This window comes from Pleurodeles waltl, chromosome 12 (assembly GCF_031143425.1).
Source record: "Pleurodeles waltl isolate 20211129_DDA chromosome 12, aPleWal1.hap1.20221129, whole genome shotgun sequence".
Lineage (NCBI taxonomy): Eukaryota > Metazoa > Chordata > Amphibia > Caudata > Salamandridae > Pleurodeles > Pleurodeles waltl.
In genome coordinates this window covers 82118228-82138336 of record NC_090451.1, presented here as the reverse complement: position 1 = coordinate 82138336, position 20109 = coordinate 82118228, and the positions used below count along the sequence as shown (strand labels likewise).

General features: G+C 47.1%; 1 protein-coding gene across 8 annotated transcripts in view; it reads left to right on the top strand.

The window, feature by feature from the left end:
- Positions 1 to 20109, top strand: part of JSRP1 (junctional sarcoplasmic reticulum protein 1) — a 189168-nt gene that overhangs the window by 125002 nt on the left and 44057 nt on the right. For 4 of the 8 annotated variants that reach the window (XM_069216930.1, XM_069216932.1, XM_069216927.1 and 1 more), the window contains exon 2: positions 9019 to 9065. The exons of 3 other annotated variants lie outside the window; for them this stretch is intronic. In XM_069216930.1, coding sequence (XP_069073031.1) covers positions 9027 to 9065 — 39 coding nt within the window. In that variant the 5' untranslated portion in view covers positions 9019 to 9026. Of the gene's footprint in view, positions 1 to 4294; positions 4432 to 9018; positions 9066 to 20109 lie in introns of those variants that run through there. One more of the 8 variants, XM_069216928.1, reaches the window with a different exon arrangement.

The following is a 20109-nucleotide window of genomic DNA, read 5'->3' as shown; positions in this document are numbered from 1 at the left end:
TCTCAGTGGCACAGACATGGCCGGCCCAGTGAGCCCTGCTCAGCAGACTCCATCCATCCATGTGTTATCCTCCCAGCAGACCATTCACTGCACAGTCCTCCATTCAGGAGGATTACTTTGGCTGCTGCATCCCTTGTATTAGGCAAGGAGTGCCTGCTGTTCCAAGATGGCCTAAGATCCATTTGCATAAAGAGAATCAGTGCGCCGCCCTTTCACCCAATGGACGCTTCTCCTTCTCTACATTACAATGGAGGTGCTCCTGTAAAGAAACAAGGCCACATGATGCTGGGAATGAGGCGCTATGTACCGCATCTAGTGCTGTTTGCACAGGTTTCTCTCCAGTGAGGCAAACTTGCCAGCTGTGTGAGAACATGGCCCATACTTTCGGACCTTTCACCCAATCACTTATTTCCTCCGTGGACGCAGGTGGATCGACGGCAGGCTTCTGCAGTGCAGAGGCCCAGGCGCCTGGAGCAAGTCTTTTAGGAATGGGTTTCGCGTTGTGTTATTGTGAAAGGGTGTGTAAGCACCACAGACCGGTACCTCCTCTTAGCCCCAGTTTACCTGCGTGCGTTTAGTTGGAACCATAGCCTCACGCACTGTCCTCGTAGCGCCTTGAAGTGGCCGTGTGGCAGCATGTGGCGCTGTATAAACAAACACGAGGAGGCATTTCCTCTGGCTTGTCCCCGTTTGGCAGGACTGCTGGGGAAGGGAACATGGAGGGGGGAGAGCGCCCCGCTGCCAGTGCCTGCCAACCCCACAGGGAGAGCCAGGGCATGTACGTGGGTGATGCCCTCCAGCCGGGGCGCGGACAATGCAGTGGGCACGGGAGCAGCCCGCGCCCTGGCACCTCACGGGTTAACGGAGGGCACCTGTCATTTGAGCGCGTTGGCACCGTCGAGGGCGCTGCCCGGCATCTTGAGTGAGATGAGGTGCTCATGTTACCAGCGAGCAAACAAATGCCATCTGGGAAGTCACCTTCCTCGTAAAAACGGTGCCTTCTCGCACCTGTGATCGCTTCTTGCTCGTTTAATTTCCCCGGGGACAATTTTTTAATCTTTACACACAATATTTGTTTCTGGTACACACTGTGCATTTTGCTTTCCTCAAAATAAACATTTATTTTGCAAACAGCGACAAAGGTGGACGGAGTTTTGCCCAGTGCCAGATTTGTATCTGCTGTGCACCGCAGTTCTTACATGTTATGCTATTAACATAGCTAGAGCACTTGTGACCTTGTTCGTGGCTTCCAGGCGAATTCTCAAACTTGGCACCCTATCATGTAGTTGAGTGTGAGATACCTGAAGTTTGTATGATTATCCCACGGTGTTTGGTGAAACATGTCAACGACTAAAAACAATTCCAATTTCAAATTAAAAAAAACTTCGTAGAGCAAATGTATTAATATCCTTTCTTCCCCAGTAGAATTTCTGTTCGTTTCAGACCTGTGCTGCATGTCGTTCTTGCATGTAATAATTCATCCGACACCTGTTTCGCCCACTGGTTCCTTTATTGAACAGACCACAAAACGGAAGTCAGGATTACAGACATCAACTTCCGGTTGACGAATTGAGAAGACACACATCAGTGACGATATTGGCCCTTTAATGCTCACTCCCACCTCTATCCTATCGGATCACCAATGATCGCCTTCATTACTGTGACTTGCCGTTAATTACTGTATTTTGCCTTAAAAAAGCCCTTGTCTTATTGGCCCCAGTTGGGCGAATCACGTACTGGCTGCATTGTCCCATGGAAGAATGATGTAGGTCCGATTCGTTTTCCCTACTGGGCGATCTGCCCTGTCCTGCCCTATAAGGAACTTCATGGCTTTTTCGAGGCCTCATTGGTGGAGACCAAGCTGGACTTTAGAAGCTCCAAGACCATCTTAAAGTGTCTGTATCCTAGTAGTTTTTTAACCACGAAACCCGACCGCGTGGTACCTTTTAACACAAAACAATTTATCATTGTGGAGGGAAGAGGTTGACACGACCTTCTTGTGATTGCTGTCATCTTAGGTTGTTCTGAAGCCTTAGATCTGTCCGGCTGCAGAAGGATAATACCCCCGGGCCACCAGTGTGCCCACGGCCCGTGGCAAGGAGCGAGGGCTTTGAGGTGCCTACTCTTACTGGGACACTCTGAGTGGGCCAAGGCAGATGTCCTCAGAACCCTAAAAAGAATCGGAGATTGTTCAGGGAGCTGACAGTGACCCGGAGCTGATCGCCACCATCGTCGGAATCTTTTATTTACTATTATTTATTTACTTCTGTATTTATTTCTGTATATTTGTCATTTATTTGTTTGTTTAGAAGGCCCTAGTGAATGCCGGTGTGGCAGGACAGTTCTCCTGAGCGGAAACAAAAGTAAACTAAAGAAAGTTTTTTTTAAATCACAAATAACGAGAATAGGTAAAGATATTAGAGCGGCCGGCGCAGCTGCCCACTATCAGGTAACAGAATGGGTGGTATTTTGTGCAGGGCTCAGCGCCAGCGCTTATTTTTAGGCAGCAGCCTTTGTTTCTAAGAGTACTCCATATGGTGGCACGTTCAGCCTTATTTGTGAGCACAGTATACGTGTCACCAACTCAGTGTATTAAAAAAGGATAGAACTCGCTCTGCCGGGCCATCCCTCCAGCTGTGTGTGACCTGTTAAGTGCAGTATGTTACACTTCTTTAAGTGTGATGGTTAATAGGTGATGCTGGCAGTGCCATCCGGCAGGTGTGGCAGGAGCTGGGGGTGGTGACGGCGGCAGTGGAATACCTTGGGCCCTGACACTTGTACCCTCTGTCCCTTGACAATAAGAATTCACATAGCATTCTAGACTCTCCTGCCACTTAAAGTGGCACCCTGACAGGTTCTGTCTCTCTTCCTGCTCTTGTGGAATCTGAGCCTCCTGAAAGCGAGCTTTGCAGGGTGCCTTTTCCACTCATGGGTAATTTATTGGGCTTCTGCAATATATATCCAGCTACATCATTTATATAGTCCAAGCATGGGTGATGGGGTTACTGCGTAGTATTTTTTTGATGGCGGGGTTAAAGTTGCCCTGCTGTGAGTGAGAGTGATGTGATCATACCAGATCTAGGATGGGTTGGTAGTACTCCAGAACGGAAGACCTACTGGAATGGAAGTTATAGGGTCAAGGAGCTTCCTAATGCAAACATTTCACTTTTGTGTCCATTAATGCCGGGCCCGCTCATCTGTGTATGGGAGTGGATGGCCTGTGGGGGGCTGTGAATGGACTAAACGGACTCCATTGCCAACTTTGTGACCCAGTTGGATACCATCGGTAGGCTCCTGCAAGCAATCCAGAAAGTCTTGGATCAAGTAAAAGTCGTCTAGATGGAGAATGAGCTTGAAGCTGTAATAGATACAACTCTATGGTGGGAGGCCAATATTATTGAATGTTTACTTGCCGAGAGGTGCAGACAGGCAGGCGGCAAGTATGATAGTAAATATCAAGATCTAAGAGGGTGGAGTAATGAAAGATCTTGCAGTTTGACCCCTTCAGAGCCCACATTCAGGAACCATGAGCACTACTGATCAAGGCTGCAACCATGCCAAATCCTCAAGAAGAATTAACAGGACCCAGACCTTGTTTGGGGGCGCTCCACTGACGCCTTGTGAATAATGATCAGAGCCTTCATGGGTAAGGCCTAGGTATGGTAAGTAATACTGCCTGGAAGAAGCCAAGTAATCCAGTGGACATCCACACAGGGTTCAGTACTTGGGTCATACCTACATAATTAGGCCGAGGAGGTTCAAGGAACAACTCAGGGAATTAAATGAGCCATGCTTTGTAAAATCATGTACCACTCTCTACATGAGATCCGCAAGTGGAACATGAACAAAGTGAAAACTTTCCTTCCTGCATGGTTATTTGACTGCTAACTGTTAAGTGCTAACACCAAAGTGGCTGGGTTTTCCCTCCCTTTTGTGCCAGACTTGTCCCCTTCACCTGTTACACAAAAAGTAATGCGATGTTTGCCACTTCTGAACTAGTACCCTGAACAAAGCATAGCTAACGATGCCGGTAGGTGTACAATACTATCAGGAGACAGGAAAGTTCCTACTTCGCCAGTCCACTCCATCAGGGATTGTCAAACAGCCAAATGAAGCAACCACAAATATGTATCTAACGCTTTATAAAACTCATAAATAAATAAATTGGTCTCTAAAATAAATTAGAAATATTAGCCCTCGGCACGCCCTGAAATCGTATAAACAGTTTTCTGTAGCAGTGAAAGAATTATTGTTTCTTCTTTTTAAGTGGAAAGGAAGGGGAGGTTGTCACAAGACTACATGCCAAATTCAGAAGACTTTTCAGACGTCTGCAGATCAGGCACTTACTGGAAGAGTCGAATGGGAGGCAGATCCTTCTCAGTCAAGACTCCTCGCTCTGCGACTCACTCGCTTGTGTGCTGATGGCTATAGGTAAAGAGTGACTCTAGGATCTTATCCCATTAAAAATTGTTTAGGCAGTAATGATGCCCACACCAAACCCAACAGCAAGAGAGCTCTTACTGTGCTATGATTATATGCTGATGCATGAAGCAACACTATATTTTAAGATGTGGGTGGGTTTAGGAGTTTCTAAGTAGAGTTGGGCAAAGCTTTAAAGTTTTTCTGGGAAGTCGGACAAAGTATGGAAACGGCATTTTGTAGAGATACACAAAGTTTAAACCACCCAGCCTGTGCAGGCAATGATTTCCCTTCATCTGGAAGTTAGGCAGATATAGGGTGGAACATCTGGATGCAGGAATTTTTAGATGAGAGACTCAGCTAACATCTCCCGGTGCTCAGAAAATATCTGTGAAATTCTATAATGTTAGTGTAAGACAACAATGTGAAGATGTCAGACTTTGGTTTTGGGCCCAGACAAGTTGAATAATGCAGTGAATGTTGGTGTCATGCCCATGTGAGATCTGATCTCATCTCAGATGTATTTTAATTTAAAATCTCAATACAGTTAGCCAGAAAATATGTCTTTTGGGCACCTATATTTTTGCAGCTTTTGGGTAGAGTGAAATCCAGGACAGGGTAGGTATCTCTTATTGTTCCCCAGAACCAGGGAAAGCCCCTCCCACAAAGGAGCAGTACAGTGAAGCACAAAGTTGGCCTAGAAATGGTATCAGTTTACCCGATACGACTCATGGCTGCCCTTCCTACCACCAGAAGGTCCTTCGTCTTAGGTGACGCATCTTCCTGCAGATGGGTTCGTAGTGTGTGATGGGTAAGCAGGAGTGATCCACTCGCTTCACTTGCTTCCATGACTACCAGCAAAAACATTTCCCACTACAGCATAAGCATGCAAAAGCTGCACCCCCTCCTTTTGTGCATGTAAGCTTGGTCTGTACATCCTTAATATACATGTTTTCTAAACGCCTTTGTTGTAGGACACTCAATAATACTGAAATATATGCATGTCTCTCGATCAGTGTATGATTCTACGATTTCGGTTACACTTGATCCAAACCAGAATATTGCTCATCTTACAGTATTCACCTATCGCCATGGTTTCTTCACTTAACATTTTTAATGCCTCCGTGTTATAATTTTTTTTTGCAATGGTACTGCGAAGGGAGCTGCCCTGGCAATGTCTCCATTCATAGCACTGAGATCTCCTCTACACATGCAGGTACTGTCAGTAGGGCAGACAGTTCTCTCCCAGGGTGGCAGAAGCCACCCACAGGGATAGGCAACCTATCCACCAGGGTCTTAATGATCCCCTAAAACTTTTGATTCAAGGTCCTTTTGGAGTGTGTATGCCCTGTCGGCAAGTTACTTTGAAAGATATTTCTAGTGCGATGTACTGAGATATCAAACTAAGACCAACCTTCCTTTGCAAGTCAGATAACATGCTTTTTCCATAAATTGTCATCCAATGATATTGTTTTAATATGTAGTTTGCAAAAACTGCCCGTATGTTCTATGTAATTGGGTTGTAAACTTTCTAGTGGCTTTGCTCTCTCTGTGAGGTTATTACTGCATGGGACACAAGCGGTGCATTTCCTGTTATTGGTCCATGCTCCGTTGGCGCTCAGCTGCATTGTGGATCATAGTCCATGTTTGCCATTGTTCCCCGGCGCACACCAAGAGTTTTCAGGCCAAATTCAATTTGGGATGGCTGCTATTCGTATATTCTGAGATGAGCTAATTTGTCTGGACTGTAGATTTTTGGAGGGGAGGAACCAAGTGGTGGCAGTACTGTCTTTGTCCGAGCTGCTGTGTCTTGGTAACAAAATCTCTGGAACCATTAAGACTGGGCATTTTCATAAAGAGTGGTCTGTATATCAAGTATGTTGCGTTGGTCTTAGCAGACTCCAGATGTCTGAACAACTTTGATCCATCTGCCAATAATCTGTGCCTCACTAAAGTAGATCAGCTTCCATTATCCCCTCTATTCCTGGGTGTTGAAGCTCTGCATGACTGAAGCATGATGAGAAAGCAATGCTTCCCTAATACTCAAACATTAAAACAGAGCCCTGATATCCCACTGAAGTCTGTGGCCATAAACCGCTTATATTTTTAGGGTTTTCTTATTTGTACTTCATCCCTCTACTAACTGACCCATTCACGAAACTGGGTCCTTATCTTGTTCTCCTCATCTTTCACTATGTCAGTTTTTTGGGTGATTTGTGTGCCTTTTCTCTCTTTTTGGTGGTGTCATGTCTCCACCAAAGTTTTGCCTCTGACTGTGCCTGAAGTTCAGAAACCTGATGTAAGGGATGACTCCATGATGGATGGATGTGGTGGGTGCCTGGAGGTTGAACACAATGCTCAGCCTTATCCATGTTGTGACAGATGCACGTTAATACCCTGACAAATATGGAATGAAAATTATTGAGCGTGGAATTCAGTGGCCAGGGATTTTGGTCGTGATCATGGAGGTCAGGGAGGAGAAGCAACTCCACCTCCTCTAACGAGAAAAGCATTAAAACAAGTAAACCAACCCAAGTCATCCACTTCCTTTTCTTCATCCACAATTGAGTGAGTGCCCTGACACTTCATATCTCTACTTTGAGCTGACATAGCCTGTCTAGTTGTGCTTCACTCTCCAGGTCTTACCCAAGCAGGAGGAGATGTTTGATCTTGTTTCAGCCACAGCACCTCTTCTGCTCAGGCCATTAGCGCTTCTTCTTTGGGAGCGACTTCTCCAGAAGTTTTGAGTTCTGCTGCATCTTTTGTGCTTACATCCTCTCTTCAGTCTCGCTCTGTGCATCAGTCAGATTCATCTTTAATGCTTGAGCATCCAGTGACATCCGATGGTGGCAGCACACCGCAGACCATGCAGCGGTCTCCGCTTCCTGTGTCAGGGTCAATCTCAAAGGCAGTCCAGCAACAATGGGTTGCTTTTAAAAAGAAGGGATCATCTGCACCTTCATGGTTGTTGCCTCCCGCATGCCAGTAAGCCACCACACAGGAATGCCCTCATGTGTCTGGGACATATGTAAAGTACCAGACCACCAGACCTACCATGCCGTTGAAAAGATGGTGACTATAAGATGCCACCTTAGCCTCATTGATTAGAACCCTGCAATTGGCAGAGGTTTTTTTTACTGCTTTGTATTGCTTGTGTCTAAGGAAGTGAAGTTTCTCATGATTCCTTGTGCCACATCTCAGACTGACACTCAAATGCTTGCACCTGGCACCCACATATGGTCCTGCTTATTCAGCCTCTGTTTGCTCTTCTCCAATGAGGTGCTAATAGAACCTATTTTTCCACTTTTGTGAAAAGCTGGCAATTAAGTCAGCCTACAAGTACAACGCGTCTCAGTGGGCCCAGCAGCTCAAAGGATATATCTTCCGGCAAAGAGCCTGGTGGTGTTCCCATCAGTTCCCTTGGACAGGGAGTACAAAACAATGTGTGTTTTGGGCAGGATATTCTTGTTTCAGAAGTTGATTTTCAGAAACCTAGCCAGCATCCATGAAGGACTTTCTATGCTCTCTGCTGGATGAACATGCCTCACCGGTTGCAGCCTGCACAGACGTCTATCGAACACCTCTTGACATATGGCATGAGCCACACATGTTTCTGCATATGGTACTCTTTGAGTTTCATCTATTACAAAAAGCTCCACTCCTTAGTTCTCAACACTGTTCCTGTGTCTACTATAGAAGGATCCCCAGTTTCTGTGTATGCAATCTCTGCCAAACTACCCTTATAAGACGTATTTGTAGATTTCACTGGTGCCAACTATGGGTAATTAAGTCTTTACACAAACAATATGTTTTTTTTTTCTATGAGTGCCAAAGAAAGATTCCCCCGGAAGCTATCCAGACCCTTCCACCAGGAAAGCAGCTGGCACAGCTGTCCACCTCAGGGGAGAGGCTGCTTCAGATAGCTGCCAGCCAGTTCCTTGGCCTTCCATCCATTCCTTCATAAAGAATGACTTGTTGCACTTGAAGCTGGAAGAGAAACTTGTAGTTTGGGGGTGTCCCAGCTGTTCCTGCCACATGCTTTCTTTTCTTTTTGCCCCTCTCACCTGCCTTCAAGGGGTATTCTGCCGATGGTGATGGGGACGCGACACTAAGAATTACGAGTTGGAAGAACAAGTTGTTTACCTTTTCTAATAGCGACTCTATCTCCGTTATTGACTCACCGCCACCCACCTACCCTTGTCTCTTATTTCATATTGCTGTTTGTTGTTTTTTCAACTTTCTGGTCCTTAGTTTTGTCTCTGCTTTCTTCTTTAGAGAAGGTAAATTAGGCAGAACTAAAGTCATCAGCATTTTGTCACCAATTCTAATGAATCCATTCCTTGCCTTGTACAACTCTGTGCACAGCTTTGCTGAATTGCAGTGGCGTAGCGTGGGTTGTCAGCACCCGGGGCAAGGCAAGTAATTTGCGTGAGTGAGCCAGGCAGGGGCAGAGAGCTGCGAGTGCGAGCGCCCCCCCCCCAGATGTTGCGCCCGGTGCGGCCGGCCCCCCCTGCACCCCCCACGCTACGCCACTGCTGAATTGTGCCTTTGCAAGCCATCCTCAGTAGCCATGACTGGTTTGTTCTCTTGTTTTTACAGATGTTCCAATGTCAAAAAGCAAAGAGGATCTAAATTGTAGATCCGAGGTAAGTTGTTGCTGTTTCTTTGTAGCTATCAGGCACAAATACATTTATTGCACTGTTATTTGTCACATGATTCGCGGGTCCTTTATGATTAACTTAGAATCTTTAGAACCCCCAAACCTAAAATCTTAAGTTTTGGCTTCACATTGAAGCAAACCAATTAAAGCTAATTCGTCTTAGCCCCTTTCGTACTTCTTATTTTTGGTTTTACCATTATTTAGTCACAAATTATTTGCCTTACAATATTTTACCAGGGAATTTAGGTAATTCTGCAGGCGCATGTCCCAGTGGTTCACTGTCACAGTGTCCCCAATGTAAGTTGAAATGAGCTGGAACAAAGAATCCAGTTTTGGACGAAATACATCTTCTGCAGGGATCACTTTCAGCCACTGGCAGTGTGAAGGTAAAACCTCATTAAGCCCAATAAAGGTGTTGATCTTTAGAGAAATTAATCCAGTTCCCCTAAAGGCATTGGCTTATTTGAACATGCCGAGAACCACCAGATCGAACACCGTCCCAAGATCCACAAAGGAGCAGAACAAGAGAATGTTGATCCATGTGGATCTCCCCAGGAGTTAAATAAATGGTCCCAAATCGTAGTTTGTTTATTGGTCCGTTTTTGTAAACCCTGTCTCGAATAGGGGAGTACATTCTTTCCTTTAACTTAATTTTGCACAAGAGGGTTGGTGTATAGTTTTTCTAGTGGGATTAGGGTTTGGTGAACAAAAGGCAGCCGTGAGGACCCAGACCCTTTACTTGGCAAGCTACATTGCTGTTCCTTGATCTCAGTAAAGCTGCAGTGTTCAAAATACAGTCAGAACCAATGAAGAAGAAACACTGAGTTCCCATGTAAACTTTGGCTAAGTAGCTGCCAAGAAAGACCTTCAGGGCTACGGTATCCAGATGTTTTTAAGGATGGTATCAATAATTTCAGTTTATTGAGTATAATTCTTAGGGCCATATGTATGGACACATAATTTTCCCATTGACACAGAATGGGAAAAACCCTTTTGTACATCTGGCCCTTAGAGTAGTTCCTAAGACTGAGTGAAGGTTGGTGCTACCAAGCTCTCCTTCTGAGTTTGCATTAACATATGTAGGAATTCCCATAGATTTGACCTAGTTTTGTGGAAATGTTGCACTTTACAGATACAGCGTAGTGGTACACAGCTGTTAATTAACAGGGTTGTAGAGAGAAGGGAGATCCAAAAGGAGAGATTAGTCCAAGAGATAAAGGGCATCATTACGAGTTTGGCGGTCACTAGACCACCAGACTCGCGGATGGTGGTTGACCGCCAGACTCACGGATGGCAGTTGACCGCGGCCAATGCGGCGGTCCAAGCACCTCATCACAACCCTGGCGGTCGGGCCGCCAGCTTTGCCAGGATTGAAGTTCCCGGCAGTCTGGGGGTGGCGGCAGTCCTTATCCGCCGAACCCATTCTCCGTCAGCGGTTTCTTGGCAATACCACTGCCCTTAAAATACTGGAGGAGAACGGGTGCAGGGGACCCCTACAAGGCCCATGCACTTGGCATGGGCAGTGTAGGGGGCCCCCCTTGCCAGCACCATCACAATGATCACTGTCTGCTTTCCACTCTACAGCATTGCCGCTGGCTCAGTTACAAGCCAGAGACAATTCTGTAGGCTGTTTCCCGCTAGGCCAGCGGGTGGAAACTCAGGTTTCCACCCGCAAACCTAGCGGGAAACTCTTAATGGAGCCAGAGGGAAGGTAGCCTGTATGGTGGTAACCTCCCCTTCTGAAGTTCTGTGGACGGTGTAAACCGTCTGCCGAACTCATAATGAGCCCCAGAGTCAGAAGAGGTGCATTTTTAAGGCCTTGTTGAATGAAAGAGTGTTCAGATGTAGTCGAGGATAGATTTCCACGACCTTGCAGCTAGGAATGAGAAGGCCTGTTTTGACATTCTGCTTTTCTGATTTTAGCGATTTCTAGAATTAGGCTGTTTCTCCCTCAGTCTTTGCATTGTCCTCCCATGAGTTGGAATTTGTTCTTCATCAGGGATGTAGGGTGGTGTGACTTGATTTATATGTTATGTCGGCTATCTGGAGTTTAGTTCCTGCTTTAATAGACAGCCATTGAAGATATTGTAGTAATGGCGGAGATGTGATCAGATTGCTTTGCTCCTGTGGCATGCCATGCGGCTGCATGTCACACAGGTTTCAAAGGACCACTGGGAGATTTTGGAAGGTCTGCCAGGACTGAGCTATCTTGATCTAGGTAAGTCAGTACAAGTGCTTGTACTGCAGATCTTAAGTTGCTCTGTGAGACGGAAGGTTTTAACTTCCTAAGCAAATGGGGTTGGTAGGTTCTAGGTTCAGTCAACTTGCGAATGTCGTACTTTAGGGAGAGGGTTTGCTCTATGATGAAGCTGAGTGATTTTGCCTGCAGCACCAGGGATAGACATTCTTAAAGATTTAAGACCGTCTAGATATTTTTGTATTGAGACTAGATTGTAGAGAATAGGAGAAGAAAATCTGTCTTTTAATAGTTTAGTTTCACAGAAGGCAGTGACATCCAGTTGGCTATATTATCAAGGAAGGCCTTTAGCACTATTGAGCTCATCAGGTCGGACACTTGTAGGTAAAGCAGAGTGTCATCAGCGCATTAATGAATGGAGATAGAGTTATCTTAAAAAGTTGTGGCATACGGGTTCCATCTGTAAGTTAAATAGATTTGGTTAGAGGGTGGATCCTTTGGTGAGAGAATGGATCCTTTGGTGATAGGATGGACCCTTTGGTTTGAAGATAGGATGGACCCTTCAGTTTGAGGATAGGATGGGCCCTTTGGTTTGAGGATAGGATTGACCCTTTGATTTTAGGATAGAATGGACCCTTTGGTGAAAGGATAGGATGGACCCTTAGGTGAGAGGAGGAACCCTTTGGTGAAAGCATAAGATGGACCCTTTGGTGAGAGGATAAGATGGACCCTTTGGTGAGAGGACAGGGTGGACCCTTTGGTGAGAGGATGGACCCTTTAGTGAGAAGATAGAATGGACCCTTTGGTTTGAGGATAGGATGGACCCTTTGCTGAGAGGATGGACTCTTTGGTTTGAGGATGGGATGAACCCTTTGGTTTGAGGATAAGATGGCCCCTATGATGAGAGGATAGGATGGACCCTTAGGTGAGAGGATAAGATGGACCCTTTGGTGAGAGGATAGGATGGACCCCTTGGTGAGAGGATGGACCCTTTGGTGAGAGGATAGAATGGCCCCTTTGGCGAGCAGATGGACTCTTTGGTGAGAGGATGGACTCTTTGGTTTGAGGATAGGACAAACCCTTTGGTTTGACGGTAGGATGGACCATTTGGTGAGAGGTTAGGATGAACCCTTTTGTTAGAGGATAGAATAACCCCTTTGGTGAGAAGGTGGACCCTTTGGTGAGAGGATTGACCCTTTGGTGAGAGGATAGACCCTTTGGTTTGAGGATAGAATGGACCCCTTGGTTTGAGGATAGGATGGACCCTTTGGTGAGAGGTTAGGATGGTCCCTTTGGTGAGAAGATTAACCCTTTGGTGAGAAGATGAACCCTTTGGTGAGAGGATGAACCTTTTGGTGAGAGGATGAACCTTTTGGTGAGAGGATAAGATGGACCCTTTGGTGAGAGGGTAGGGTGGACCCTTTGGTGAGAGGACGGACCTTTTGGTGAGAAGATAGAATGGACCCTTTGGTTTGAGGATAGGATAGACCCTTTGGTGAGAGGATGGACATTTTGGTTTGAGGATAGGATGAACCCTTTGGTTTGAGGATGAGATGGACCCTTTGATGAGAGGATAGGAGGGACCCTTAGGTGAGAGGATAAGATGGACCCTTTGGTGAGAGGATAAGATGGACCCCTTGGTGAGAGGATAGGATAGACCCTTTGGTGAGAGGATAGGATAGACCCTTTGGTGAGAGGATGGACCCTTTGGTGAGAGGATAGAGTGGACTCTTTGGTGAGCGGATGGACCCTTTGGTGAGAGGATGGACTCTTTGGTTTGAGGATAGGATAAACCCTTTGGTTTGAGGATATGATGGACCCTTTGGTGAGAAGATGGGATGGACCCTTTCGTGAGAGGATAGAATAACCCCTTAGGTGAGAAGGTGGACCCTTTGTGAGAGGATTGACCTTTTGGTGAGAGGATAAATCCTTTGGTTTGGGGATAGAATAGACCCTTTGGTTTGAGGATAGGATGGACCCCTTGGTGAGAGGTTAGGATGGACCCTTTGGTGAGAAGATGAACCCTTAGGTGAGAGGATAGGATGTACCTTTTGGTGAAAGGATGGATCCTTTTGTGAGAGGATGGATCCTTTTGTGAGAGGATGGTCCCTTTGGTGAGAGGATGGTCCCTTTGGTGAAAGGATGGACCCTACAGTAAGAGGAGGGACCCTTTGGTGAGAGGATAAGATGAACGCTTGGGGGGGGGGATGGACCCTTGGTGAGAGGATGGACCCTTTGGTGAGAGGATAGGATGGACCCTTTGGTGAGAGGATAGGATGGACCCTTTGGTTTGAGGATAGGATGGACCCTTTGGTTTGAGGATAGGATGGACCCTTTTGTGAGAGGATAGGATGGACCCTTTGGTGAGAATATGGGTCCTTTGGTGAGAAACTAGGATGGACCCTTTGATGAGAGGATGGACTCTTTGGTGAGAGGATAGGATGGACCCTTTGGTGAGAGAATGGACCCTTTGGTGAGAGGATTGGAGGAACCCTTTATGGAGAGGATGGACCCTGTGGTTTGAGGAGAGGAGTGACCCTTTGGTTGGAGGATAGGATTGACCCTTTGATTTTAGGATAGAAGGACCATTTGGTGAGAGGATAGGATGGACCCTTAGGTGAGAGAATGAACCCTTTGGTGAGAGGATAAGATGGACCCTTTGGAGAGAGGATAGGGTGGACCCTTTGGTGAGAGCATTGGACCTTTTGGTGAGAAGATAGAATGGACCCTTTGGTTTGAGGATAAGATGGACCCTTTGGCGAGAGGATTGACTCTTTGGTTTGAGGATAGGTTGAACCCTTTGGTTTGAGGATAAGATGTACCCTTAGGTGAGAGGATAAGATGGACCCTTTGTTGAGAGGATAGGATGGACCCCTTGGTGAGAGGATAGGATGGAGCCTTTGGTGAGAGGATAGAATGGCCCCTTTGGTGAGCAAATGGACCCTTTAGTGAGATGATGGATTCTTTGGTTTGAGGATAGGACAAACCCTTTGGTTTGAGGATAAGATGGACCCTTTGGTGAGAGGATAGGATGGGCCCTTTGGTGAGAAGGTGGACCCTTTGGTGAGAGTATTGACCCTTTGGTGAGAGGATAGACTCTTTGGTTTGAGGATAGAATGGACCGTTTGCTTTGAGGATAGGATGGACCCTTTGGTGAGAGGTTAGGATGGACCCTTTGGTGAAAAGATGAACCCTTTGGCGAAAGGATAGGATGGACATTTTGGTGAGAGGATGGATCCTTTTGTGAGAGGATGGTCCCTTTGGTGAGAGGATGGTCCCTTTGGTGAAAGGATGGACCCTTTGGTGAGAGGGTGAACCCTTTTGGCGAGAGGATGGATCTTCGAAGTACACCTTATTTTACTGGAAGTGAGGTTGATTTGAATGAATTGTAGGATTTGGAGGAGAGATTGATGGCCTAAGTATGGAACACTGCTGAAAGCTCTAAAAGTACAAATAAGCATATATGTCACTACAGCTCTTTCATCTTTTTCGCCCATGAATGAGAGCTTTGATATCTATTTAAGATTCTGAAAGTCATTTGTGTCCAAGTTTGATTGAGAAAATGGTGTGGTTTGATCAGATTTCAGAGCTGATGGGAACATGCCTTCACCCAGAAAGGCGTTTACAATTTTAAGGGGGGGGGGATGGTGCATGGATTTATTTATGAAGAACAAAGAGGGGAAGGACTAATGGAGTATGGAGATAGATGCGTGGAAACTATGATTTTGTGATGGTGATATGTCCACAGGCATCAATAACACAGCGCCAAAAACATTTCGCTGTGCAAAAGCTAAAACTATTGCTTTTTGTAAAGGTTGTTTTTACAGGTCAGCACACCCGGGGGAAATGACATTGTATGAGACTGCTAATACATGACATCCTTGGTGCCACGAAATATCATTATAGGGTGAGATGGGTTTCGTCGGTGTATTTTGTTCCCTAGACATAGTGACATATTGATGCAAAGTTACACTGTTTGCAGTTTCCTCGGCAGCCGTCTATTCCTGCCTAGCTGTCACCAGATCTCATGCCATGAGAGTGATTTTCAGCCGGAATGAGCTCCCTCGCGAAGCACACTGAGTGCTGGAAGCCTGTACCTGTGATGGGATGTATGAAACTACACCATCCATAATGCTTAGCGCATTTCTCTGAAGGACCAGGAGGCTCTGACATTCTCCTTCATGATTTGGGGCCAGTTAACAACTGCTCTCTTACCCTGGGGCCGATCAGGCCCAGTTTTAAAGGGGTGTTGTGGGGGTGCTGTTGAGACACCAACCCATGGAAGTGAGATCAGAGGGTGCCGCAGATCAGTAGTGTGGCCAGTGTGTCACACGCCCTAGTGCAGGGAAAGAAATGTTTCCCCCCCCCCCCGGCTGCTCTTTGGATTATACAATACAGCACCAAGCAGGGGTCAGTGGGCCAACCATGCCTATGAGCCCCGGTGCCCCCATTGAAGCTACATCCATGCATTAGATGGATGCAAAGGGATATCATTCGGGCCTTATAAGCGGCCTGCTCAAGATTACCAGCTCTCGCGCACTGCAGACTAGGCCAGGCTCATCAGAGCTGCAGGACATGTTGTGCACACCGGAGTGTAATCCCAGGCTGGGCTATAATTACATGGCTGAGTCCCAGCGGGCTGCAGCTCTGTGGAGGGTTCTTGCAGGACCTGGCCCTGTGGTGTGTGCATCACATCTGCCCCCTCTACGCCCAGCAACAGTACCTGTCCTAGACCACGCGTGTCCCGGGCTCCCACGCTCCCGCTTCCTTGTGTGAGTGACTCGTCCCGTCCCAGGGTTTCTTTTCAGCGCAGGATTTGTACTTGTGTTTATCTCGTTATAAAATCAGGACTGCAAGTCCCAGAATGCACTTTAAACCCTAGTTCAGAAGAGCTACTAACACACGGGCCCGGGAAACGTGAGCGCTCAGGGTACCTAGATCTGGGAGGTCCGGGTTGACTCCAGATCTCCCGAGTGTTCACATAAGATACATTTATATGCATTAAATGCAAAGGCTACTCATTCCGGACAACATCATGCTCTATCTTAGAGAGTACTGTTGGAAGGAAGGAACACAGATGATATATTAATGCGTCGCTCCAATTTCCACCTTTCATTTACACATTCACCCGAGGCGCAGATCCTTGTAGCATTCGTTTAGTTCTCGTCCCCGGTCCCCTGTCCCCAGCTTTTCTTTACATGTCCCTTTCTTTTCTATTTAATCTTTTGAATTTCACCTTTTAATGACTTGCATTTGTTGCAAGCTCACTTGTAGTTTTCCTCTCTTCTCTTCAGTTATTTGCACCAATTCAGATCGTGTTTGCTTCCTGCATTTCTCACTGTCTGGACGTTGAGACATGATTCTCCTGAGGCTGTCCAGGAGTGTAACAATGTTTGCACTCATTTGCCTAATAGTAAGACCTTTGCTTTACCAGGGGTTTCTGTCCGCTACCCATGATAGGCTAGAACCAGGACGGGGGACTGGGACGCAGGACCGAGATGCAGCACTGGGACGCAGGACCGACATGCAGCACTGGGACGCAGGACCGAGATGCAGCACTGGGATGCAGGACCGAGATGCAGCTCTGGGACGCAGGACCGAGATGCAGCTCTGGGACGCAGGACCGAGATGCAGCTCTGGGATGCAGGATTGGGATGCAGGATTGGGATGCAGGACCGAGATGCAGCACTGGGATGCAGGATTGGGATGCAGGATTGGGATGCAGGACCGAGATGCAGCACTGGGATGCAGGACCGAGATGCAGCACTGGGATGCAGGACTGGGACGCAGGACCGAGATGCAGGACTGGGACGCAGGACCGAGATGCAGCAATGGGATGCAGGACCGAGATGCAGCTCTGGGACGCAGGACCAAGATGCAGCTCTGGGATGCAGGATTGGGATGCAGGATTGGGATGCAGGACCGAGATGCAGCACTGGGATGCAGGATTTGGATGCAGGATTGGGATGCAGGACCGAGATGCAGCACTGGGATGCAGGACCGAGATGCAGCACTGGGATGCAGGACTGGGACGCAGGACTGAGATGCAGCAATGGGATGCAGGACCGAGATGCAGCTCTGGGACGCAGGACCGAGATGCAGCTCTGGGATGCAGGATTGGGATGCAGGATTGGGATGCAGGACCGAGATGCAGCACTGGGATGAAGGATTGGGATGCAGGATTGGGATGCAGGACCGAGATGCAGCACTGGGATGCAGGACCGAGATGCAGCACTGGGATGCAGGACCGAGATGCAGCTCTGGGATGCAGCAATAGGATGAAGTACTAGGATGCAGCACTAGGATGCAGGATTGGGATACAGCAATAGGATGCAGGACCGAGATGCAGCTCTGGGATGCAGGACCGAGATGCAGCACTGGGATGCAGGACCGAGATGCAGCACCAGGATGCAGGATTGGGATACAGCAATAGGAGGAAGTACTAGGATGCAGCACTAGGATGCAGCACCAGGATGCAGGATTGGGATACAGCAATAGGATGCAGCACTAGGATGCAGCACTAGGATGCAGGACCAGGATGCAGGATTGGGATGCCAGTATAGGATGCAGGACTGGGATGCAGCTCTAGGATGCAGGATTGGGGTACAGCAATAGGATGAAGTACTAGGATGCAGCACTAGGATGCAGGATTGGGATACAGCAATAGGATGCAGGACTGGGATGCAGGATTGGGATGCAGGATTGGGATGCCAGTTCAGGATGCAGGACTGGGATGCAGCTCTAGGATGCAGGATTGGGATACAGCAATAGGATGAAGTACTAGGATGCAGGACCAGAATGCAGGACCAGGATGCAGGACTGAGATGCCAGTCTGGGATGCAGGACTGGGATGCAGAACTAGGATGCAGGACCAGAATGCAGGACCAGGATGCAGGACTGCGATGCCAGTCTGGGATGCAGGACAGGGATGCCAGTCTGGGATGCAGGACTGGGATGCCAGTATAGGATGCAGGACTAGGATGCAGTACCAGAATGCAGGACCAGGATGCAGGAGTGGGATGCAGCACTATGATGCAGGATTGGATACAGCAATAGGATGAAGTACTAGGATGCAGCACTAGGTTGCAGGACAGGGACGACAGTCTAAGATGCATGTCTGGGATGCAACACTAAGATGCATGTCTGGGATGCAGAACTAGGATGCAGGATTGGGATGCCAGTCTAGGATGCAGGACTGGGATGCCAGTCTAGGATACAGGACCAGAATGCAGGACTGGGATGCCAGTCTAGGATGCAGACTGGGATGCCAGTCTAGGATGCAGGACCAGAATGCAGGATTGGGATACAGCAATAGGATGAAGTACTAGGATGCAGCACTAGGTTGCAGGACTGGGATGCCAGTCTAGGATGCAGGACTAGGGTGCAGGACTGGGATGCAGCACTAGGTTGCAGGACTGGGATGCCAGTCTAGGATGCAGGACAGGGACGCCAGTCTAAGATGCAAGGCTGCGATGCAATTCTAAGATGCATGGCTGGGATGCAGAACTAGGATGCAGGACCAGGATGCAGGACTGGGATGCAGGACTGGGTTGCCAGTCTAAGATGCAAGTCTGCGATGCGACACTAAGATGCATGTCTGGGAGGCAGAACTATGATGCAGGACCAGGATGCAGGATTGGGATGCCATTCTAGGATTCAGGACCAGAATGCAGCTCTAGAATGCAGGTCTGAGATGCTCGACTAGGATGGACATTAGGATGCAGGACTGGGATGCTGCGCTGGAATGTCACCCTTGAATGCCGTGCTGGGATACAGGACTGGGATTCTGGACTGGGATGCACCAAGGTGCTGTGCAAAAAAGTCCAGGTTCAAGTAGTTCTTACGTTAAAATTCAGCTCCCTAACTAAACCATCATTATAATAAACATCTGTTATTCAGCGCCAAGATGCCTGCGGGTGAACGTGCGCTTTACAAATACACATGTTATTATGAATTGTTCCCCACAGTGTGCTCCTGCGTCCGTCCTTGGTGCTATTCAAAACAGGTGAACTTAATCAAGGATCTTGAAAGTTATTGCCAAACAAAATAATTTTTAATGACTCTTGTAAAGTTTAATAAAACCTTAATTGTAGTGGCCCTATTGAACCGCTCTATTTTCTCGCTTTCAGCAAACACTAAATAAATACTATTTACTGTGCATTATCGTCGTAAAGTACAGTTGAGGGATTCTGGTCCTTTGATGATCAGCTATGAGATCCATTGGGTTCGTAATGTCACCGGAACCCCATAACATTATTTAATGTGATTTTTATATATTGCAAAATTGTATAAACAGTAATGTGTGTATTGATATCAGTTCCACAAGATACTGTGGTATGTTATAGTACATTGTTTGAATGGCTAAGGCTGTATTGGCTGAAATCTATAATTCATGCAGATAAAGCACATTGTGTTAATCATGTAAAATAATTGATTATTTCATATGACATAACTCCTTTCAAATTTGGGTTTTGACACGAGCACTGGAAAGACGTAATGCTGGTGGTCCAAAAACTAAAAAAAAAAACAGTTTGCATGCAATTGACCTTAATTCACCCATCAAGTTGAGCAAATAAATTATTATTTTCTGTTGAACTTTCAGTTTTTTTGCTCCCCGGGCCTAGTCATTGGCCGATGGGAATGTGGGTACCATGGGATAGAGATCAACAGAGCATAGATGGAACATGGTCTCCGGTTGCCTCGTCCTCCATTGTCTGTTGGGAGCCTTTTGAATTTTTTGCTGGAACTGGCATGGTCCGTCTTGGGTGGTGGATGACCGATGCGGTCAACAAGTCGCGCGCAGCTTGGTTGTCAGCCATAGTGCCCTCAGCCC